At 44.9% G+C, this 25318-nt stretch overlaps 1 protein-coding gene across 1 annotated transcript in view; it reads left to right on the plus strand.

The window, feature by feature from the left end:
* Positions 1 to 18326, plus strand: part of LOC106611739 (phosphatidylinositol 3,4,5-trisphosphate 5-phosphatase 2B) — a 36028-nt gene extending 17702 nt beyond the window's left edge. Inside the window, 22 exon segments of the mRNA XM_045723913.1 lie at positions 4724 to 4813; positions 5053 to 5265; positions 5564 to 5678; positions 5763 to 5863; positions 6360 to 6462; positions 6680 to 6876; positions 8507 to 8624; positions 8794 to 8890; positions 9114 to 9252; positions 9409 to 9508; positions 10056 to 10144; positions 10600 to 10681; positions 11985 to 12068; positions 12170 to 12283; positions 12372 to 12460; positions 13800 to 13887; positions 14355 to 14507; positions 15826 to 15907; positions 16049 to 16835; positions 17002 to 17111; positions 17209 to 17251; positions 17253 to 18326. Coding sequence (XP_045579869.1) covers positions 4724 to 4813; positions 5053 to 5265; positions 5564 to 5678; positions 5763 to 5863; positions 6360 to 6462; positions 6680 to 6876; positions 8507 to 8624; positions 8794 to 8890; positions 9114 to 9252; positions 9409 to 9508; positions 10056 to 10144; positions 10600 to 10681; positions 11985 to 12068; positions 12170 to 12283; positions 12372 to 12460; positions 13800 to 13887; positions 14355 to 14507; positions 15826 to 15907; positions 16049 to 16835; positions 17002 to 17111; positions 17209 to 17251; positions 17253 to 17309 — 3051 coding nt within the window. The 3' untranslated portion in view covers positions 17310 to 18326.
* The last annotated feature ends 6992 nt before the right edge of the window (positions 18327 to 25318 follow it).

Genomic DNA, 25318 nt, shown 5'->3' on the forward strand with positions numbered 1-25318 from the left:
ACTACTTGCCAAAATTTGGATGGATTATTTAAATTTTGTGAAGTAGATTTTAGGTAGTGGTCTGCTTTTAATTTACGGATCATAGCCACACCCATATTTTGAAGACGTTTAAAAGCCATCCAATCATCTGCCAAACCAGTCCCTCTTCCTTTAGCCCACATAGCATTTCGTTCCCTTATGATTTTTGTAAGTTCCTTAGTAAACCAAGGGTTCTCTCTACCCTTAATCCTGAATGTTTTAAAAGGGGCATGCCTATTGCATACATCCTGGAATGCGTTGTGGAAGTAAGCAAAGGCTAGTTCAACATCAGGGATTAATTCCATTCTATTCCATTCAATGCTAGATACATCATGTAAAAAACCTTGAATATCAAACCGCTTCCAGTTTCTTTTCGTAATGACATGTGGAGAATGCGTGCCATTCAGAGGGTGAATGGGAAAGACAAAAGATTTAAGTGCCTTCGAACGGGGTATGGTGGTTGGTGCCAGGTGCACCAGTTTGTGTCACAAACTGCAACGCTGCTGGGTGTTTCACACGCAACAGTTTCCCATGTGTATCAAGAATGGTCCACCACCCAAAGGACATCCAGCCAACTTGATACAACTGTGGGAAGCATTGGAGTCAACATGGGCCAGCATCCCTGTGGAACGCTTTCAACACCTTGTAGAGTCCATGCCCTGACAAATTGAGGCTGTTCAAATCAAATCAAATTTATTTGTCACATACACATGGTTAGCAGGTGTTAATGCAAGTGTAGCGAAATGCTTGTGCTTCTAGTTCCGACCATGCAGTAATATCTTACAAGTAATATAACCTAACAATTTCACAACAACTACTTTATAAACATAAGTGTAAAGGAATTAATACGAATATGTACATAGAAATATACACTTCTCAAAAAAATAAAGGGAACACTTAAACAACACAATGTAACTCCAAGTCAATCACACTTCTGTGAAATCAAACTGTCCACTTAGGAAGCAACACTGATTGACAATAAATTTCACATGCTGTTGTGCAAATGGAATAGACAACAGGTGGAAATTATAGGCAATTAGCAAGACACCCCCAATAAAGGAGTGGTTCTGCAGGTGGGGACCACAGACCACTTCTCAGTTCCTATGCTTTCTGGCTGATGTTTTGGTCACTTTTGAATGCTGGCGGTGCTTTCACTCTAGTGGTAGCATGAGACGGAGTCTACAACCCACACAAGTGGGTCAGGTAGTGCAGCTCATCCAGGATGGCACATCAATGCGAGCTGTGGCAAGAAGGTTTGCTGTGTCTGTCAGCGTAGTATCCAGAGCATGGAGGCGCTACCAGGAGACAGGCCAGTACATCAGGAGACGTGGAGGAGGCCGTAGGAGGGCAACAACCCAGCAGCAGGACCGCTACCTCCGCCTTTGTGCAAGGAGGAGCAGAAGGAGCACTGCCAGAGCCCTGCAAAATGACCTCCAGCAGGCCAGAAATGTGCATGTGTCTCCTCAAACGGTCAGAAACAGACTCCATGAGGGTGGTATGAGGGCCCGACGTCCACAGGTGGGGGTTGTGCTTACAGCCCAACACCGTGCAGGACGTTTGGCATTTGCCAGAGAACACCAAGATTGGCAAATTCGCCACTGGCGCCCTGTGCTCTTCACAGATGAAAGCAAGTTCACACTGAGCACCTGACAAACGTGACAGAGTCTGGAGACGCCGTGGAGAACGTTCTGCTGCCTGCAACATCCTCCAGCATGACCGGTTTGGTGGTGGGTCAGTCATGGTGTGGGGTGGCATTTCTTTGGGGGGCAGCACAGCCCTCCATGTGCTCGCCAGAGGTAGCCTGACTGCCATTAGGTACCGAGATGAGATCCTCAGACCCCTTGTGAGACCATATGCTGGTGCGGTTGGCCCTGGATTCCTCCTAATGCAAGACAATGCTAGACCTCATGTGGCTGGAGTGTGTCAGCAGTTCCTGCAAGAGGAAGGCATTGATGCTATGGACTGGCCCGCCCGTTCCCCAGACCTGAATCCAATTGAGCACATCTGGGACATCATGTCTCGCTCCATCCACCAACGCCACGTTGCACCACAGACTGTCCAGGAGTTGGCGAATGCTTTAGTCCAGGTCTGGGAGGAGATCCCTCAGGAGATCATCCGCCACCTCATCAGGAGCATGCCCAGGCCTTGTAGGGAGGTCATATAGGCACGTGGAGGCCACACACACTACTGAGCCTCATTTTGACTTGTTTTAAGGACATTACATCAAAGTTGGATCAGCCTGTAGTGTGGTTTTCCACTTTAATTTTGAGTGTGACTCCAAATCCAGACCTCCATTGGTTGATAAATTGGATTTCTCGTGATTATTTTTGTGTGATTTTGTTGTCAGCACATTCAACTATGTAAAGAAAAAAGTATTTAATAAGATTATTTCTTTCATTCAGATCTAGAATGTGTTGTTTAAGTGTTCCCTGTATTTTTTTGAGCAGTATATAAATGAGTGATGGCCGAATGGCATAGGCAAGATGCAGTAGATGGTATAGACTACAGTATATACATATGAGATGAGCAATGCAGGGTATGAAAACATTATATGAAGTGACATTGTTTAAAGTGGCTAGTGATACATTACATCAAGATGGCAAGATGCAGTAGATGGTATAGCGTACAGTATATACATATGAGATGAATAATGTAGGTTATGTGAACATTATCTAATATAAATAATATAAAGTGGCAAGAGATAAATTGATTACATCAATTTTACCATTATTAAAGTGGGTGGAGTTGAGTCAGTATGTTGGCAGCAGCCACTCAATGTTAGTGATGGCTGTTTAACAGTCTGATGGCCTTGAGATAGAAGCTGTTTTTCAGTCTCTCAGTCCCAGCTTTGATGCACCTGTACTAACCTCGCCTTCTGGATGATAGCAGGGTGAACAGGCAGTCGCTCGGGTGGTTGTTGTCCTTGATGATCTTTTTGGCCTTCCTGTGACATCGGGTGGTGTAGGTGTCCTGGAGGGCAGGTAGTTTGCACCCGGTGATGCGTTGTGCAGACCTCACTACCCTCTGGAGAGCCTTCCGGTTATGGGCGGAGCAGCTGCCGTACCAGGCGGTGATACAGCCCGAAAGGATGCTCTCGATTCTGCATCTGTAAAAGTTTGTGAGTGTATTTGGTGACAAGCCAAATTTCTTCAGCCTCCTGAGGTTGAAGAGGCGCTGCTGTGCCTTCTTCACCACGCTGTCTGTGTGGCTGGACATTTCAGTTTGTCCATGATGTGTACGCCGATGAACTTAAAACTCTCCACCCTCTCCACTACTGTCCCGTCAATGTAGATAGGGGGCTGCTCCCTCTGCTGTTTCCTGAAGTCCATGATCGTCTCCTTTGTTTTGTTGACATTGTGTGTGAGGTTATTTTCCTGACACCACACTTCGAGTGCCCTCACCTCCTCCCTGTAGGCCGTCTCGTCGTTGTTGGTAATCAAGCCTACCACTGTAGTGTCGTCTGCAAACTTGATGATTGAGTTGGAGGCGTGCATGTCCACGCAGTCGTGGGTGAACCGGGAGTACAGTAGAGGGCTTAGAACGCACCCTTGTGGGGACCCAGTGTTGAGGATCAGCGGGGTGGAGATGTTGTTTCCTACCCTCACCACCTGGGGGCGGCCCGTCAGGAAGTCCAGGACCCAGTTGCACAGGGCGGGGTCGGGACCCAGGGTCTCGAGCTGAACCTCTCTGGGTTATGTGGGACGCTAGCGTCCCACCTGCGGGACACACTATTCAACAGCCAGTAAAATAGCAGGGCGGCAAATTCAAAACAACAAAAATCTCAATTCAAATTTCTCAAACATACAACTATTATATCCCATTTTAAAGATACACTTCTCGTTAATCAAACCACATTGTCCGATTTCAAAAAGGCTTTACGGCGAAAGCATAACATTAGATTGTTAGGACAGCACCTAAATGAGAAAAACCACACAGCCATTTTCCAAGCAAGGAGAGGCATCACAAAAACTAGAAATACAGCTAAAATTAATCACTAACCTTTGATGATCTAGGACTTCATAGGACTTCATGTTACATAATACTCGTATGTTTTGCTCGATAAAGTTCATATTTATATCCAAAAACCCCATTTTACATTGGCGTGTAATGTTCAGAAATGTTTTGCCTCCCATAACTTCCGGTGAATGAGCACATCAATTTACAGAAATACTCATCATAAACGTTGATAAAATATTCAACAGTTATTTAAGGAATTATAGATACACTTCTCCTTAATGCAACCGCTGTGTCAGATTTCAAAAAAGCTTTACGATGAAAGCAAATTTTGCAATAATCTGAGTACAGCATTCAGACACGAAACCAAACCCGCCATTTTGTGGAGTCAACAAAACTCAGAAATAATATTATAAATATTCACTTACCTTTGATGATCTTCATCAGAATGCACTCCCAGGAATCCCAGGTCCACAATAAATGTTTGTTTATGTCCAAATACCTCCTTTTGTTCGCGCGTTCAGTCCACTACTCCAAATGCAAGAAGCGTGCGCAAATGTCACGACGAAAAGTCAAAAAAAGTTCTATTTACGTTCTTGGAAATATGTCAAACGATGTATAGCATCAATCTTTAGGACGTTTTTAACATAAATCTTCAGCAATATTCCAACCGGACAATTCCAATGTCTTCAGAAAAGAAAAGGAACACATAGCACACAGCTGCTTACTATATTAATGTACCTCCTTTCAGAACATGGGTAGAGGTCCAGACATGGAGTTGGACAGCCTGCTGTGTAAGATCTCTGTCCTGGTCAGTCTGCTCTCCTCCCTGGAGAAGAGGGTATGTACCCACATACTACCCCCCCAATACATATCAGTCTTAGTTTCTAGGACCCCTGGACGTACTTGGCTTATCAATAGAGGGTACTTGAGAAGACTCATGACTGGTAAAATGCACATGGGGGGGTACTTCAGGGGTACTCAGGGCAGAGGAAAATTCAGTTGGCGGTACAGGAACCGAAACAGGTTGGGGACCACTGGTCTATACAGTCTGACGCTCTCTATGCTCTGACTGTGCAGGTGCTGAAAGCTCTTCAAGATGCTGTGACCAATCACAACCTGGCTGTGCAGCCTGCCCCTCCACCTGAGCCCGCTCTTGCTCCAGCCCCTGCTCCAGCTCCTGCTCCAGCTCCAGCTCCTGCTCCAGCTCCAGCCCCTGCTCCAGCTCCTGTCCCTGCCCCAGTCCCTGTAGCCAAGAGCCATTCCAGGCTCATACCTGTCCACTCCTTTCAGGTGAGAGAGAGCGACAAGGGCCACTTTATACTTTTAAGGAGGCATACCAGCTGATTTGTCATATTTTGATCATCTTTGAGGTACAGTGATTCCTATTTTTCATCATCTGTGTGTGTGTTTCTGTCTGTGTGTGTGTGTGTGTTTATGTCTGTGTGTGTTTATGTCTGTGTGTGTGTGTGTGTGTGTGTGTGTGTGTGTGTGTGTGTGTGTGTGTGTGTGTGTGTGTGTGTGTGTGTGTGTGTGTGTGTGTGTGTGTGTGTGTGTGTGTGTGTGTGTGTGTGTGTGTGTGTGTGTCTAGATTAAGATGGTGCGTTACGGCAGACAGACAGTGTCATTGGATGTGGACACAGGAGTGCTGCTGTTTGACAGGAAGGCCGGGTCATTTGGAGTGGAGACGGTCTCACATGAACGGAGTAGGAGCACGACAACGACATCTAATGTTACTTGACTGAGTTTGATCAAGTTCAGTGATCTTAAATGCTTCACCTATTTTTCAGTTCTGCAGCTAGTCAAGTTCCAGAGCAGCCCAGCCAAGCTGCGCATGGTTGTGGACAGTCATCACAACAACCCACGGGAGCTCATGTTTGAGAGTGCAAGGGTGAATAAAGTTCTACATTCAGCTGTATGCAGGGCCCCTCTTAAATTGGTCCTGTCCAAAATAATATGGACTTTAATGTTTTGTTGTTGTTTCTCTGTAATACTACTAGCCACCTAGCAATTTTATGAAGTTGTCTTTAGCTAGCCCAGATAGGTTCCCAATGTCCCAACCTCATAACTAGATACCAAGAAGCCATTTCAGACTATCAATCAAGTTATAGTAGCTTGTCTAACTATCTTAGCTGGCATGTCTGCTGGCAAGGTTGGTAGACTTTAGAAAAGCAAGAAATGTACTGAATAAGACTCACATTCCATTAAGCATAGTGATTATGACTCTAGATTATAGGAAATCAATTCTCCAAATTACAGTCGGGGGGGGGGGGCATCTATCCCAGCCATCCTCATGTACTTTGTGCCCCATCTGATTTGTATGTGTTTCTATCCATTGGATTCCATTGTAGTTTTTATATTGACTGAGAACTCTCTCTTCCCTCCAGAAACGGGAGGCGTTCTGCCAGCTGCTACAGCTGATGAAGACCAGGCACTCCCATCTGAGTGAACCTGACGTCATCTCTGTGTTTGTGGGCAGCTGGAACATGGGTAACTAAGACACCTATGGCACCTCACTGTCCTAGAGCAATGTTTTTCACTATTACTGTGTGACATCAATACTATCACTGGTAGCGCTAGCTACGGCTAGCTAAGTTATTACAGGGTTATTACACTGGAGAGACGTAATTATCTTATTGGAAACATGAGCACTAGGTGTTGGTCTGTGTTAGCCCCTCACTAATGATCTTAATGCCTGTGTGTTCAGGTGGCTCCCCTCCCCCTCGCAGTCTGCAGTCCTGGGTGACGTGTTGTGGTCTGGGTCGAACCCCAGACGAGTCCACAGCTCTGCTGCCTCATGACATCTATGCCCTGGGTACCCAGGAGAACTCTCAAGGGGAGAAGGAGTGGACCGAGCATGTCAAGGCTACCCTACACAGCTACACTCACTTAGAGTACAAACAGGTCAGCATCAGTTTTCCCTCTCTTGGTCTCCATTTATCGCCATCTCTCTCAGTTTTCTCTCTCTGCCTCACTCTCTCTCTCGCTCTCTCTCTCTTTCTCGCTCTCTACTGTATGTGCGGCTCTGTCGCCATCTCTCCATCCGTCTCTCTCTCTCTCTCTCTCTACCTTGTTTTCCCTTCCTCCCAGCTTTCAGTCACTGATTGTCTGCAGTATGTCCTTACTCACCTTATGACAGGGATCATCAACTAGATTCAGCCACGGGGCCTTTTTTTTTCTTCAGCGGATGGTGGGGGGGCCGGAACACAATTACTAATCATTTGTAGACTGCAAATTGACCACAAGAAACCCAAACAGATATAATGTTGGATTAAAACATAATCATTTCAAACCTTGCCGACATTAGTGTACGATCACCACTCTCTATTATGGGTGGGAATACTTGGAAATAGATTTCTTAAATAAAAATCACTTGGAGCTGATTTCCTGTTTTTTTTCCAGTCTTTTATGTCCAACAATGAAAATACATTATTTTTTTTTAATTGTTCTGTTTTCTTTGCTTAGAAAACTTCTGGGGGCCAAATAAAACCACCCCTGGGCCAAATAAAACCACCTGTGAGCCAAATAAAACCACCTGTGAGCCAAATAAAACCACCTGTGAGCCAAATAAAACCACCTGTGAGCCAAATAAAACCACCTGTGAGCCAAATAAAACCACCTGTGAGCCAAATAAAACCACCTGTGAGCCAAATAAAACCACCTGTGAGCCAAATAAAACCACCTGTGAGCCAAATAAAACCACCTGTGAGCCAAATTGGGGAACCCTGCCTTATGGGATATTTGTTTGATGTACGTTTTCTTTCACCCATTCATCCTGTGATAATGATTGGTGTTGATTTACTGTACATTGTGCTTGACTTGGACTGAAATAGGTGCCTGTACTCATTTTGGGTACTGTTTATATTTAGGTGCAGAAGCTGCACAATACATTTGAGCTAACATTCTAGAAGAGGAACAGGAGCTCAAGCAGTAGAACTTTTGCGGTGCTGGTACTCAGCTCCGGTGAGTTCCTGTTCCAAGTCAGGTGCTGATTGCCCATGCTCTCTGTATGTGCACGTTGTCGACCAGAGGTACATAAAACAGGGTGTATAAACTGTATGTCTATAAAATAACAAAATAACATGTTGACGATGACTAATCATTCATTTACCAGATACTTACTGGAGTTGGACATGAAATACAACTTCTAAAAACAAATGTCTATGATTACGATACTTTCATGAAAAATCAAGACACAGTATATGTTATTATTACTTTAGTCTTGTTTACACTGCAGTACTGTAGACATATGTCTATGCCTATGTCTTGATTGGGGCGGCAGGTAGCATAGTTGTTGGAGCGTTTGGCCAGTAATCGAAAGGTTGCTAGATTGAATCCCTGAGCTGACAAGGTAAAAATCTGTCCTTCTGCCCCTGAACAAGGCAGTTAACCCACTGTTCATAGGCCGTCATTGTAAATAAGAATTTGTTCTTAACTGACTTGCCTAGTTAAATAAAGGTTTTAAAAAATACATTTAAATAAAGGAAAAATAGAATTGCTCTGTTATAGTGTACTGTGGTGATGTGTCCTGCAGGTGGCAGTACAGTCCCTGTGGAACATGAGGCTGGCAGTGTTTGTGAAGCCAGAGCACGAGAGTCGCATCAGCCATGTGAACACAGCCAGTGTGAAGACTGGCCTGGGGAACACACTGGGTATGATGCCAGGCCCCTACTTGGGTCGTTACCCATAACACCACACCCTCCTCCTCCTTCTCTCAGAAAACCACGCGGTGGCCAACTTCCAAAGACATCAGAGCATGATTAAGAGGAATGAAATGTGTTTTTAATCACTGTTTAACCTTTCAAATGGATCCGTTTCCAGGAAATAAGGGTGCTGTTGGGGTCTCCTTCCTCTTCAACAGTACCTCTTTTGGCTTTGTTAACTGCCATCAGACCTCTGGCAGTGAGAAAGTAGTCAGGTATGGACACTGTATGCACAACCACTTCCTATGTCCAGCTGTTTGGTACATCATTTGGGTGTTGGTTGACTGGTAGAACATCTGGGTTTTCAACACAGATGTCATCAGATTGATGTGTACAGCATGACATGCCAGGGCTGTACAGTGTGTGAATGTTTCTACTGTATGCGTGCAGCATATCTATGTGTGTCCCTAAATGTCCCTGTGCTTGTGGTCCTGTCAGGAGGAACCAGAACTTTGCGGACATCCTCAGGCTGTTGTCCCTGGGTGACCGGCAGCTCAGTGCCTTTGACGTGAGCCTGCGCTTCACACATCTCTTCTGGTGTGGAGACCTCAACTACAGACTGGACCTGGATGTACAGGTTAGACAAACCCGTCTCCTCCTTTCACTGTTCCCCCAGAAAATAGATCACGTGTAGTGTAACCCGGAAAACGAGAATCTCCATAGACCCAGAGCCTTGCCTTGCTTTCTCTTACTCTGAATCTGTGTTCCCCTCATGGCTGTTCCCCTTTTACAGGACATTCTGAAACATGTGTCCAGGCGGGAGTTTGATGAGCTCATGTGTGCTGATCAGCTAACACAGGAACGACACAAGAGAAAGGCCTTTCTCAATTTCAGTGAGTAGCATCCTACTGCTCCTCGTCCTCCTCCCAGTTGATGTCAAACTGTTTGTTTATGTGTGGGTGAAAATAGCTGCGTTATTGATTCTGCTCAGTCAATTCTCCTCTTCATTGCTGTTGTCTCGAATCTACCCCCTCACTCTCCTATCTCTCTCTCTCCACTTCAATTTCAATTGAAGGGCTTTATTGGCACGGGAAATATATGTTTACATTGCCAAAGCAAGTGAAATAGATAATAAACACAAGTGAAATAAACAATGCAAAATGAACAGTAAACATTACACTCCAAAAGAATAAAGACATTTCAAATGTCAAATGTAATTATGTGCAAATAGTTAAAGTACAAAAGGGAAGATAAATAAAGATAAATATGGGTTGTATTTACAATGGTGTTTGTTCTTCACTGGTTGCCCTTTTCTTGTGGTAACAGGTCACAAATCTTGCCGCTGTGATGGCACACTGTGGTATCTCTCCTATCTCTCTCTCTCCTATCTCTCTATATCCTATATCTCTCTCCATTTCTCTCTCTTTGTCCTGGTTTAAGAGGAAGAGAAGATTGCGTTTCCGCCCACCTATCGGTACGAGAGGGGGTCCAGGGACAGCTACCTGTGGCAGAAGTACAAGACCTCTGGCGTGAGTCTACCTCCCTGTGACACTAACTGACACAACCTCTCAAAGCTACATCATGTCCCACGTCATGCTGTCGTCTGAATGACATTCAATCCGAAAGTGATGAGTAATCCACACAAAGCATTACTTGTGAGCCTTGTAAAGCTGTCAACAAATAAGGACATTTCATAATGCTAGCTTGGGAAGCTTTGCTTTTGCAACAACTGTACCATACACCCCTAAATAGACTAAACAGAGACATATAGCTCCCTACCGGACTTCCTTCATGTGTAACCCAATCGGTTTTTATGGGGGTCACAGGGGTCACGGGGCTAATAGGCCGAAATGGCTGGTAGGATTGGAGTGCAGGGTTCCCTTCGTTGTATAATTCATTTTTGAATCAATTCTATTTTCACACACCCCCACATCTAACACAAACAGACTTTACATATAGTCGTTATTCTGTTCTGTGTCAACAGGTGCGTGTCAATGTGCCATCATGGTGTGACCGGATTCTGTGGAAGTCCTACTCAGAGACACATATCACCTGCAACTCCTATGGTGGGTTTAAGTTTAGGACATCTTTTTTTAGGTTCATAACATTATCCTCAGACATAACAGCATTGTGGTTTAGCATTTAGACACAGCAAATTGGATATCATAGTATTATTTCCTGTGGCATTCCAAAATGAGACATTTCGTGGCCATTTCTTTCATTGTTTTCCTGTAAAATGTGAGAGGCCCTGTTAAGGTATGATTGGCAACTCCTACGTCCTCTGGTCTGTGGTCCTCAGACGAACAGTCATTTCCTCACCGCGGCTCTGACTCCAGGGCCATGCTTTTAACTTCCATCAGCAAACACAGTATACTCACCATACACCATCACAGCCATTAAAGGATGGTTAGTTTAGTCTATGCCACAGGTTTTGATGATAATGTCGAACAACATAGAGTACGGAAGTCATCATCAGTGACATAAGAATGCTCATTTGATGGTACACGTACAGCATAATGATAATGGGCAGGTCTGTATCATTATGACAGGTCTGTATCATTATGACAGGTCTGTACAATTATGACAGGGCTGTATCATTATGACAGGTATGTATCATTATGACATGGCTGTATCGTTATGACAGGTCTGTATCAATATGACAGGTCTGTATCTTTATGACAGGTCTGTATCTTTATGACAGTGCTGTGTCATTATGACAGGTCTCTATCATTATGACAGGTCTGTATCATTATGACAGGTCTCTATCATTATGACAGGTCTGTATCATTATGACAGGTCTGTATCATTATGACAGGTCTCTATCATTATGACAGGTCTGTATCATTATGACAGGTCTGTATCATTATGACAGGTCTGTATCATTATGACAGGTCTCTATCATTAGGATTGGTCTGTATCATTATGACAGGTTTGTATCATTATGACAGGTCTGTATCATTATGACAGGTCTCTATCATTATGACAGGTCTGTATCATTAGGACTGGTCTGTATCATTAGGATTGGTCTGTATCATTATGACAGGTCTCTATCATTATGACAGGTCTGTATCATTATGACAGGTCTGTATCATTATGACAGGTCTGTATCATTATGACAGGTCTCTATCATTATGACAGGTCTGTATCATTATGACTGGTCTGTATCATTATGACTGGGCTGTATCATTATGACAGGTCTGTATCATTATGACAGGTCTGTATCATTATGACAGGTCTCTATCATTAGGACAGGTCTGTATCATTATGACAGGTCTGTATCATTATGACTGGGCTGTATCATTATGACAGGTTTGTATCATTATGACAGGGCTGTATCATTATGACTGAGATCTCTGTGTCTGTCTCCAGGTTGTACAGATGACATCTTCACCAGTGACCACTCGCCTGTTTTCGCCACGTTCCATATAGGGGTGACATCAAAGTTCAAAACAGGTGAAGTCATTGTAGTTATTTTGGCATAATCATTTTGATTAATATACATCATATTATATCATGTTTATGCTTGCTTGTGACCCTTTAATGCCTCCAAATAGATCCAAGCTTGAGCAATGAGAGGGCCTGGATAGAGTTGGAGGGCATCGAGGCTATTGTGAAGACAACCGGCAAAGCCAAGTTCTTCATTGAGTTTCACTCATCCTGCCTTGATGGTGCTTTGTCCTTCATAATATTTTCTCAGATAGTTAATCTAAAGTGCTATAATATAATGATGTGATGAATGACTTTGTTTTCTTGCAGAGATCCGACGTTCCACAGAGAATGACTCACAGAGCTGTGACGTGCCTTGCTTCCTCAAACTGGGCTGGTCTTCCAAGCAGCTGCCCAAGGTAAATAAATCAATCTGGAGATAGATGACCAGACCCATCCCAAAGACACATACAATGCGTTAGGAAAGTATACAGACCCCTTTACTTTTTCCACATATTCGTCATAGAGCTACACACAATACCCGATAATGACAAAGCAAAAACAGGTTTTCAGACATTTTTGCTAATTTATGAACAATAAAAAACAGACATACCTTATTTACAGAAGTATTCAGACCCTTTGCTATGAGACTCGAAATTGAGCTCAGGTGCATCCTGTTTCCATTGATCATCCTTGAGATGTTTCTACAACTTCATTGGTGTCCACCTGTGGTAAATTCAATTGATTGGACATGATTTGGAAAGGCACACCCCCGTCTATATAAAAGGTCCCACAGTTGACAGTGCATGTCAGAGCAAAAACCAAGCTATGAGGTCAAAGGAATTGTCCATAGAGCTCCGAGACAGGATTGTGTCGAGGCAAAGATCTGGGGAAGGGTACCAAAAAATGTCTGCAGCATTGAAAGGTCCCCAAAAACACAGTGGCCTCCATCATTCTTAAATGGAAGAAGTTTGGAACCACCAAGACTCTTCCTAGAGCTGGCCGCCCGGCCAAACTGAGCAATCCGGGGAGAAGGACCTTGGTCAGGGAGGTGACCAACCACCCGTTGGTCACTCTGACAGAGCTCCAGAGTTCCTCTGTGGAGATGGGAGAACCTCCCAGAAGGACAACCATCTCTGCAGCACTCCACCAATCAGGCCTTTATGGTAGAGTGGCCAGACGGAAGCCACTCCTCAGTAAATGGCACATGACAGCCCGCTTGGAGTTTGCCAAAGGCACCTAAAGGACTCTCAGACCATGAGAAACAAGATTCTCTGGTCTGAATGCCAAGCGTCACGTCTGGAGGAAACCTGGCTCCATCCCTACAGTAAAGCATGGTGGTGGCAGCATCATGCTGTGGGGATGTTTTTCAGCAACAGGGACTGGGAGACTAGTCAAGATCGAGGGAAAGATGAACGGAGCGACACTCCCCATCCAACCTGACAGAGCTTGAGAGGATCTGCAGAGAACAAAGGGAGAAACTCCCCAAATACAGGTGTGCAAAGCTTGTAGCATCATATCCAAGAAGACTCAAGGCTGTAATTTCTGCCAAAGGTGCTTCAACAAAGTACTGAGTAAAGGGTATGAATACTTATGTAAATGTGATATTGCAAAAAAAAATTGATTGATGAGGGGGAAAAAAACAATTGAATCAGTTTTAGAATAAGGTTATAATGTAACAAAATGTGAAAAAAGTCAAGGGGTCTGAAAATGTTCAGAATGCACTGTAGCTAACCTGTGTGTGTCTACATGTCATAGCTTCTCCCGATCGTCTCTGACATGGAGTACCTTCAGGATCAGCACCTCCTGCTGTGCGTCAAGTCATGTGATGGGTTTGAGTCATACGGTTGGTCATGAGTCTTGTATTTTTTATTTCACCTTTATTTAACTAGGCAAGTCAGTTAAGAACAAATTCTTATTTACAAAGACGGCCTACACCGGCCAAACCCTAACCAGGACGACGCTGGGGCAATTGTGCTCCGCCCTATAGGACTTCCGATCACTGCCGGTTGTGATACAGCCCGGGATCGAACCAGGATCTGTAGTGACGCCGCTAGCACTGTGATGCAGTTCCTTAGAACACTGCCCCACTCGAGAGCCCTTCATGTTCATTACCACCACCATTCACTACTTTGCCTCTCATCAGCCATTTTGCAAGAAGTCAATCAACGCCCCCTTGAAACCTATTCATTGACAAGTGTATTTTAGGCACAGATCAATGGCCAGTTTACCTTCTCCAAGTCTTAATCTTAACCATTACGGGACAATAAGCTTCATATCACTTCACTGTTGATCTTACTGTTGGTCCTGTAGGTGAGTGCTGTGTGGCGCTGCGCTCCCTCATCGGCGCGGCGGAGCAGTTTGAGATGTTTCTGACCCACCGGGGCGAGGAGATGGGCTCCATACGTGGGCGGGTCAGGGTCCATGTGCCCAAGGATCGGCGAGGAAAACGTGAGAAGATCTACGGTAGGTTAGCCTGCTGCCATCCTGCCAACCTCTCCTCTCTTCACTCTGCTCTCCACTCTTCACTCTGCTCTCCTCCCTTCACTCTGCTCTCCTCCCTTCACTCTGCTCTCCTCCCTTCACTCTGCTCTCCTCCCTTCAGTCTGCTCTCCTCTCTTCACTCTGCTCTCCTCTCGTTTAGTCTCCACTCTTCAGTCTGCTCTCCACTCTTCACTCTGCTCTCCTCGCTTCACTCTGCTCTCCTCTCTTCACTCTGCTCTCCTTTCATTTAGTCTCCTCTCTTCACTCTGCTCTCCACTCTTCACTCTGCTCTTCTCTCGTTTAGTCTCCTCTCTTCACTCTATTCTCCTCTCTTCACTCTGCTCTCCACTCTTCACTCTTCTCTCCTCTCGTTTAGTCTCCTCGCTTCACTCTGTTCTCCTCTCTTCACTCTGTTCTCCTCTCTTCACTCTGCTTGTACTATCGCTTCTCGCTAGGTTTCCATCGTGACTGTCCATGTGCCCTCTGGATCTCCTGTCTATCTCTCAATGCTTCCTCTATTTGGCTCCTCAATGATCCACATCTTGGCTTTCTCTCTCTCTGGTCTCTGCCCTGGTTTCCTCTTTTTGGCTCCTCAATGAGCCAAAGCTTGGCTTTCTCTCTCTCTGGTCTCTGCCCTGGTTTCCTCTTTTTGGCTCCTCAATGATACAAAGCTTGGCTTTCTCTCTCTCTGGTCTCTGCCCTGACTTCCTCTTTTTGGCTCCTCAATGATCCAAGGCTTTCTCTCTCTCTGGTCTCTGCCCTGGTTTCCTCTTTTTGGCTCCTCAATGATAAAAGGCTTTCTCTCTCTCTGGTCTCTGCCCTGGTTTCCTCTTTTTGGCTCCTCAACGATTCAAGGCTTTCTCTCTCTCTGGTCTCTGCCCTGACTTCCTCTTTTTGGCTCCTCAACAATCCAAGGCTTTCTCTCTCTCTGGTCTCTGCCCTGACTTCCTCTTTTTGGCTCCTCAACAATCCAAGGCTTTCTCTCTCTCTGGTCTCTGCCCTGACTTCCTCTTTTTGGCTCCTCAACAATCCAAGGCTTTCTCTCTCTCTGGTCTCTGCCCTGGCATCCTCTTTTTGGCTCCTCCCTGGCTGAGCCTGACCAGATGCATCCTGACACATTCAAAGGATACAGTGTGAGTTGGTGCCCTTAACCCTATAGGTCAAGCCTCACACATTGCCATGGCAACACGCAAACACTGCCACCACATGCTAGTCTGGGTCTTTACCCCAGACAACACAGAACATATGAAGAAGACAGGAGTTAAATCATGTCCAGTAAACACCTGTTTGGCTTTTTCAGAGTGGTTCTGCTTCGAGAAGGATGAGAAAGGTCTGGTGAGGGGACGCTTGTCTCCTCAGTCCACTCAGGCACCTATCAGCCGGTGAGGATATATTTGAGTTTTTCCAAGACACTCACAGTGAAACTAACATACATTGTCAACATTTGATTTAAAGATGTAGTTGGTTAGTGATGTGCATATAGTTATGGTTTACTCTCATTATGATTTGTCCATTCATTTCAGATCCTCGCCCCCTCCACCCAAGCCGGCCCCTAGCAGTTACACAAACCCCGCTTACTTCATATTTGAAGGTGTGTCTGTCCTGCGCAGGGTGGAGGAGGCTCCACCCCCTCGTAGGGACGCCCAGGTGGTCTGGGCTGGCGACTCAGCGCTGCAGCTCCCAAAGCTCTCTGTGGGGCGTGGCTACGACAAGAAGTCCGCTCGCAGGTCGGACTTCACTGAAATCGAGATTCCAGGCATCCTGCCCCACTACTCCTCCTCCAATGACCATCATCCTCCCCAGGCAAACTCCTCCTATCAGCTCTTCCCAGCTAAAAACCCATCGCCAATCCCCCCTGCCCCAAACCCCACCAGCACCTCTCACTATCATGAACAGCCCATACAACCAAGAAAAAACAATGTTGTCCAGGATGCCATCCTGCCTGCCAAGTACCTGAGGAACATGTACACGGAGCACTCCGCTGTCATCAGAGAGACCCCCAGGAGAGGACAGCCTAGGGTGCACCAACAGGAACAAGCCAGCCCAGTAAGGAGCAGCAAACCCACCTCACTCTACCCCTATGTGTCCACCCACGTGCCCCATGTCCAGGCCTCAGCCTCCTGGGTGGCGGAGCAGCAAGTTGAGCCCCTAGGGGACCACTCCCTCACAGCCCTGCAGATTGCCAAGTCACTAAGTGAGGTGGACTTCTTCCCTGTGGACCTCAGGGCTCCATCCACACCAGGCCAGAGACCGGCCCAGAGGAATGACCTGGCCATGTCTACCGAGAGAGGCTACTGCTGGGAGAAAGAGGTGGGTGACTAGACACAATATGTAGAGAGTGGGACTAGTCATGGGCCAACAGTTTTTCTTAAAGTTCACGTGATCAGGAAAAACTCCTAGCCTCAATAATATGGCAACAGACACTTTGGTTTGGGCTCATTTTGAGAGGGATGTTTTGGGGCGATGTCTAATGCAGGTCCTCCGTGGGGCTCCAGAGACAGTGCGGGAGCTACTCACCATCCTGGGTCTGCAGAATTACACCCTGGGACTCAGCCTCAACGGCTGGGACGACCTGGACTACTTCAGGTGAGAGGAAGAATAATAGTCAATGGAAACTGATTATTTTGGTCTCAGTGGTCTTAGTCAGTTAGGGATACCTTTATGACCTTTTCCCTCTCCACAGTGGCATCACAGAGGAGGACCTGCGTGCAGCCGGAGTGTCAAATCCCCTCGCATCGCCGGAGGATCCTGGAGAACCTACCCAGGATCTGGGATTCACTATAGACCTACTTACGTTGTTTGAGTTTTCAACCTGAAGCCGATGGACATCAGTGACAGATGCTTGCCATAATGGAATACAAGTCGCCTCTTCTCCACGCCATCATTTTATTTACAGTAACAACAACTTGCTTTTATGTAAACACACAAAAGACGCAATGCGTGTCCCATGAAATCCTCATCTCATATCCCTTACCATTCAGGTGTACACCTTCAAATGAGAGATGTGGATTCAAGCCACAGTCAAACATTTTTATATCCAATTTAGATCCACATAGCTAAATATTGATTATGTGTCTCCTCAGCAGTCACCAGACTGTAATGTTTACTGAGCATTCACACCCATGACCTCTTACTCTGCTCTTTCCACTCCTCTACCGATATAGAGAACAGCACAGAGCTTGTTAAAGCACTCAATAAGGGCCATGGAGGGGGGAAATATATAGCTGTACATATTTGCCAGTACACGTTTTAACATGGTCTGTAAAGTTAATATGAAAGCTGCCTGGCTTTCTGTTTGCTGTCTGATGGTAGCGTTATGTTTTAACCAGGGTGTAGTTGTTCTTAGTGATAAGAGGAGAATCCATTGGGAGGAATTAGTGAAACCTGGGCTAGTTCATTTACATTCTGTTCTGTACTCCTACATTGTATATCCTGTTTCTCTATCTGGTTATCTCTCTCTTAGACCATAACTCTTGTGCGCTCTTCAAGGGCCACACACCCATTTAACATGTGTGCACGGTTCCATTTTTTTTTTTTACTGCCTTTTCAAACAGAATTGTATAAAATGATCTGTTGACTGAGTGACAGATCGTGTGGGTTCTTGGACATTGCTATTGCGTTAAACCTTGTTCTTGATGCCTGTGGTTCTTTGTCAGTGGTGCCGCTTAACTGTGGATCTTGGCACTTTACAACTTTATTCTCTGAAGGTTGTTGAAGGAAGTTCATGAGTTTTACATGTATATTACCTTCATTCAACCCAATGGGAGACGATATGAATAAAACAATATTGTGACAACATTATGAAATGGACTGTACATATTTATCAGGACATTTGGGACCATGCAAAACAAATGAGATTGAGCATTGGGAGGTTTGATATCACAGACTGCACTATGGCATCATGTTTGTTTTGTCTTCATAGAAAACTATAAAACTATCCACACCAAGTGAGCTATTCCTCTCTTTATGATAAACACCTTGCTGGTACAAACATCCAACGGTGGAAAAGCCAATCCAGAAGACCACACCTTGATATAATCGTTACGTTAGAAAGCTAGGTAGAAGCACAATTACATTCCAATCATAGACTTGACCGAAACACAATTGAATAACTCCCATCACTCACTTCATTTGCAAAATCATCACAGGTTTAGTAATCATTAATAATTGTTTTATTTGCTAATCGTAACTTTTCTCAAAGTGTTTCGTCATTAGCCATCTTCTCGTTTAGACTTGAAGCAAAACTTCCTGTGTCTGTTTTCACACTATATCGTCACTTACACCCACAAACCACACCACTCTGTCTCTGTGGAACACTCACCCTGTAGCTCAATAGATCAAGGCCTGCATGTTTGAAGAAAAACATGGTACCTCTTATGTAAATTGTGCCATTCCAAGAATGTAACCATTGAGCAACAGTCAACGTGGGAAATTAACAAGTATCAGTCCTTACAGCAAATGTTCTGCCAATACAAGCACACTGTATGTGGGTTAGCTAGTTCTGTCAGTACTACTCATTCTACTTCTATAGTTATCAACAGGTAAGAGTGGATGATGTGTTTGTCTGTGTGAGATTAGGAGAAATCTGTATATATTATTGGTCTCTGTGTTAGCGATCTTCTGTGGTGGTGTATACAACACGACAGGTCATTATAAAATGAGCCAACACTTTCCTCTGATTCCCCTGACAGCAGGTATGTGTCAGTGACTGCCTGGCTGACCGCTGAGGCAAACGTGTACTGGTCTCCTATCCTGGATTCAGACGCTGCTGGGTGATAAGACGCCCAGTCAGACTGGCTACGGTGGAACTCTCGTGATGTCATCACAGGACGTCCTCAGGTGATTCTGGGACTTTTGGCAGAATGTCAAAACAGTGATCCTGCTTGCTTCTCTATAAAACTAACAGCCATTGTCCTGCCACTACAGGTTGGTTCAATGCCAGGTTTGGAACAAATATGTCTTATACAGTGTGACTGTGATTCAGTGTGACTGTGATTCAGTGTGCCTGTGATTCTGTGTGGCTGTGATTCAGTGTGCCTGTGATAAGGGGTGACTGTGATTCAGTGTGGCTGTGATTCAGTGTGACTGTGATTCAGTGTGACTGTGATTCAGTGTGACTGTGATTCAGTGTGGCAGTGATTCAGTGTGACTGTGATTCAGTGTGACTGTGATAAGGTGTGACTGTGATAAGGTGTGACTGTGATTCAGTGTGGCTGTGATAAGGTGTGACTGTGATTCAGTGTGGCTGTGATAAGGTGTGACTGTGATTCTGTGTGGCTGTGATTCAGTGTGACTGTGATTCTGTGTGGCTGTGATTCAGTGTGGCTGTGATAAGGTATGACTGTGATTCAGTGTGCCTGTGATAAGGTGTGACTGTGATTCAGTGTGGCTGTGATAAGGTGTGACTGTGATTCAGTGTGGCTGTGATAAGGTGTGACTGTGATTCTGTGTGGCTGTGATTCAGTGTGACTGTGATACAGTGCGACTGTTTGAATGCTCACCTGCTGCTAACTCATTCCCAAGGTAGTCTACTAAACAATGTATTAGATTTTGATCTAAAGGAAAATTCAGTACACTGACAGTCTGTCTGTGAATGCTATATAAAGCCAGTCAGCCTGTCCTTTGATTGGTACTGAGTGGGTTTCAGTAGTGTGATGCGTCACTGGCCCACTCAAATTCCAGGCTTGTGAGCCATTAACAGGTCGTCACAAACACACGTGCAGACACACACACACACACACACACACACACACACACACACACACACACACACACACACACACACACACACACACACACACACACACACACACACACACACACACAGTGGTACTGACTTATCCAAGGGTCAGGGGTCAGGCTCTAAAGGGGAAGGGAGAGAAGGGGCAGGAGGGCAAATTGAATGGGTTTCTCTAGTGTGCTGCGTCAGTGGCCCACTCACATTCCAGGCTTATGAGCCATTAACAGGCCATCACATACACACACGCGGACACGCACGCACACACTCACAAACAAACTCATACTAACACACACACACACACACACACACACACACACACACACACACACACACACACACACACACACACACACACACACACACACACACACACACACACACAGCCATAGGGCTAAATTATATTCAATAATATGCATATAATATATTTACTCCATTAGATATTAGGATTAAACAATGTGCAATCAAGTATTAATAGTTTAGCTGACTAAGATCAAGAAATGGTCATTAGATGTGAATATAAAATGCAACTATTTAATAACATTATGAAAGGAATTAATTACATTACAAGGCAAAACCAAATAATTACAAGGCAAAACCATAAGTTACAAGACATTACTATCAACAAGGCATTAGTTTAGGCATATGTTGTACATCGTAAAGTTACAAGACAAAGCATGAACAAATTGGTCCTACTCGTGCCATAAGCCTAGTAGCTAGCCTAGAAAAGAGAGCCTTCCTCATAAGACTTTTTCTCCAAGGACAGGATACAAGAAGAAGCAGGAGGGAACAATGTATACCTATGAAGGTGTGACTTTTTCTAACCAAAACTGACCACCATAGACCAATCAGACCATTTCAAGTTACACTGACATTAAACTAGCCAGCCCAACCTCCACACAGGTCACAGCATCCAAAGGTTTGTCTGGGGGATGGGTCCAATGCAGATGAGGCAGCATTCCTAAGAAGGGCAACAAAACCTCTTGAATACAGAAAAAGTTGTTAGAGATCAGGCTGAAAAAAATAAAAGGACCAGAGAGATATATTAAACATCATACATCCATATAGATGTCATCAATGTTCATATAGACCAAACATGGATGCAGTAATATTATTCATGACTGCGTGGCCGTGCACGTCTCCAACTCAATCAACAACTTTGCTGATGACACAACAGTGGTAGGCCTGATTACCAACAACAATGAGACAGCCTACAGGGAGGTGAGGGCCCTGGCAGAGTGGTGCCAGGAAAATAACCTCTACCTCAACGTCAACAAAACAAAGGACATATTCGTGGACCTCAGGAGACAGCAGAGAGAGCACCCCTCCATCCGCATCGACGGGGTCACAGTGGAGAGGGTGAAAATCTTCAAGTTCCTCAGCGTGCACATCACTGACAACCTGAAATGGTCTATCCAGTGTGGTGAAGAAAGCACAACAGCAGCCTCTTCAACCTCAGGAGGTTTAAGAAATGTTTTTGGCCCCTAAGACCCTCATGAACTTCTACAAATGCAATATTGAGAGCATCCTGTCGGCCCGTATCACCGCCTGGTAGGGCAATTGCACGGTTTTCTTGTTTTTGTAATTTACGGACAGCCAGGGGCACACTCCAAAACTCAGATACCAATCACCAGTTAAGAGGCAGTAGGGATGACAACTCGTTATATAAACTCAGCAAAAAAAGAACCCAGGACCCTGTCTTTCAAAGATAATTCGTAAAAATCGAAATAACTTCACAGATCTTCATTGCAAACTGTTTAAACACTGTTTCTCATGCTTGTTCAATGAACCATAAACAATTAATGAACATGCACCTGTGGAACGATCGTTAAGACACTAACAGCTTACAGACAGTAGGCAATTAAGGTCACAGTTATGAAAACTTAGGACACTAAAGAGGCCTTTCTACTGACTCTGAAAAACACCAAAAGAAAGATGCCCAGGGTCCCTGCTCATCTGCGTGAACGTGCCTTAGGAATGCTGCAAGGAGGCATGAGGACTGCAGATGTGGCCAGGGCAATAAATTGCAATGTCCGTACTGTGAGATGCCTAAGACAGTACTACAGGGAGACAGGACGGACAGCTGATCGTCCTCGCAGTGGCAGACCACGTGTAACAACACCTGCACAGGATCTGAACATCACACCTGCGGGACAGGTATAGGATGGCAACAACAACTGCCCGAGTTACACCAGGAACGCACAATCCCTCCATCAGTGCTCAGACTGTCCGCAATCGGCTGAGAGAGGCTGGACTGAGGGCTTGTATGCCTGTTGTCAGTCAGGTCCTCACCAGACATCACCGGCAATAACGTCGCCTATGGGCACAAACCCACCGTCGCTGGACCAGATAGGACTAGCAAAAAGTGCTCTTCACTGACGTGTCACGGTTTTGTCTCACCAGGGGTGATGGTTGGATTCACGTTTGTCATCGAAGGAATGAGCTTTAAACCGAGGCCTGTACTCTGGAGCGGGATCGATTTGGAGGTGGAGGGTCCATCATGGTATCATGGTCTGGGGCGGTGTGTCACAGCATCATTGGACTGAGCTTGTTGTCATTGCAGGCAATCTCAACACTGTGCGTTACAGGGAAGACATGCTCCTCACTCATGTGGTACCCTTCCTGCAGGCTCATCGTGACATGACCCTCCAGCATGACAATGCCACCAGCCATTCTGCTCGTTCTGTGAGTGATTTCCTGCAAGACAGGAATGTCAGTGTTCTGCCATGGCCAGCGAAGAGCCCGGATCTCAATCCCGTTGAGCACGTCTGGGACCTGTTGGATCGGAAGGTGAGGGCTAGGGCCATTCCCCCCAGAAATGTCCGGGAACTTGCAGGTGCCTTGGTGGAAGAGTGGGGTAACATCTCACAGCAAGAACTGGCTAATCTGGTGCAGTCCATGAGGAGGAGATGCACTGCAGTACTTAATGCAGCTGGTGGCCACACCAGATACTGACTGTTACTTTTGATTTTGACGGCCCCTTTGTTCAGGGACACATTATTCAATTTCTGTAAGTCACATGTTTGTGGAACTTGTTCAGTTTATGTCTCAGTTGTTGAATATTGTTATGTTCATACAAATATTTACACATTAAGTTTGCTGAAAATAAACGCAGTTGACAGTGAGAGGACATTTCATTTTTTGCTGAGTTTATACACTACCGTTCAAAAGTTTGGGGTCACTTAAAAATGTCATTGTTGAAATAAAAGCAAATGTTTTGTCCATTAAAATAACATCAAATTGATCAGAAATACAGTGTAGACATTGTTAATGTTGTAAATGACTAATATATCTACATAGGTGTACAGAGGCCTATTATCAACAACCATCACTCCTGTGTTCCAATGGCACGTTGTGTTAGCTAATCCAAGTTTATCATTTTAAAAGGCTAATTGGTCATTAGTAAACACCTTTGCAATTATGTTAGCACAGCTGAAAACTGTTGTTCTGATTAAAGAAGCAATACAACTGGCCTTCTTTAGACTAGTTGAGTATCTGGAGCATCAGCATTTGTGGGTTCAATTACAAGCTCGAAATGGTCAGAAACAAAGCACTTTCTTCTGAAACTCACCAGTCTATTCTTGTTCTGAGAAATGAAGGCTATTCCATGCGAGAAATTGCCAAGAAGCTGAAGATCTCGTACAACACTATGTACTACTCCCTTCACAGAACAGCGCAAACTGGCTCTAACAAGAATAGAAAGAGAAGTGGGAGGCCCCGGTGCACAACTGAGCAAGAGGAAAAGTACATTAGAGTGTCTAGTTTGAGAAACAGACCCCTCACAAGTCCTCAACTGGCAGCTTAATTAAATAGTACCTGCAAAACACCAGTTTCAAAGTCAACAGTGAACATGCTGTCCTTCAGAAAGTATTCACACCCCTTGACTTTTTCAACATTTTGTTGTGTTACAGCCTGAATATAAAATTGATTAAATTGAGATTTTTTTGTCACTGGCCTACACACAATACCCCATAATGTCAAAGCGGAATTAGGTTTTTCGAAATTTGTACAGATTAATTAAAAATGAAAAGCTGAAATATCTTGGGTCAATAAGTATTCAACTCCTTTATTATGGCAAAGCTAAATTAAGTTCAGGAGTAAAAATGTGCATAACAAGTCACATAATAAGTTGTATGGACTCACTCTGTGTGCAATAATAGGGTTTAATGTGATTTTTGAATGACTACCTCATCTCTGTACCCCACACATACAATTATCTGTAAGGTCCAGAAGTCAAGCAGTGAATTTCAAACACAGGTTCAACCACAAAGACCAGGGAGGTTTTCCAATGCCTCGCAAAGGGCACCTATTGGTAGATGGGTAAAAATGAAGAAAAGCAGACATTGAATATCCCTTTGAGCATGGTGGAAGTTATGAATTGCACTTTGGATGGTGTATCAGTACACCCAGTCACTACAAAGATACAGGCGTCCTTCCTAACTCAAATGCCGTAGAGGAAGGAAACCGCGCAGGGATTTCACCATGAGGCCAATGGTGACATTAAAACAGTTACAGAGTTTAATGGCTGTGATAGGAGAAAACTGAGTGAGATGGATCAACAACATTGTATTTACTCCACAATACTAACCTAATTGACAGAGTGAAAAGAAGGAAGCCTGTACAGTATTAAAATATTGGGATTATTCAAGATACTCTTTAAGGAGGTAGGGTTTCAGATGTTTTCGGAAGATGGGCAGGGACTCGGCTGTCCTAGCTTCAGGGGAAAGCTGGTTCCACAATTGGGGTGCCAGGACAGAGAAAAGCTTGGAATGGGCTGACCGGGAGCTGCTCTCGCGTAGGGGTGGGAGGGCCAAGAGACCAGAGGTGGCAGAACAGAGTACTCGAGTTGGGGTGTAGGGTTTGAGTAGAGCCTGAAGGTAGGGAGGGGCAGTACCTCTTGCTGCTTAGTAGGCAAGTACCATGGTAGTGGATGCGAGCTTCGACTGAAAGCTTGTGGAGTGTGCCGAGGAGCGCGGTGACATAAGAGAATTTGGGAAGGTGGGCTGCAGTGTTCTGGATAACTTGCAGGGGTTTGATGGCACAAGCGGGGAGCCCA

The sequence above is a fragment of the Salmo salar genome, chromosome ssa09, assembly GCF_905237065.1.
Source record: "Salmo salar chromosome ssa09, Ssal_v3.1, whole genome shotgun sequence".
Classification (NCBI taxonomy): Eukaryota; Metazoa; Chordata; class Actinopteri; order Salmoniformes; family Salmonidae; genus Salmo; species Salmo salar.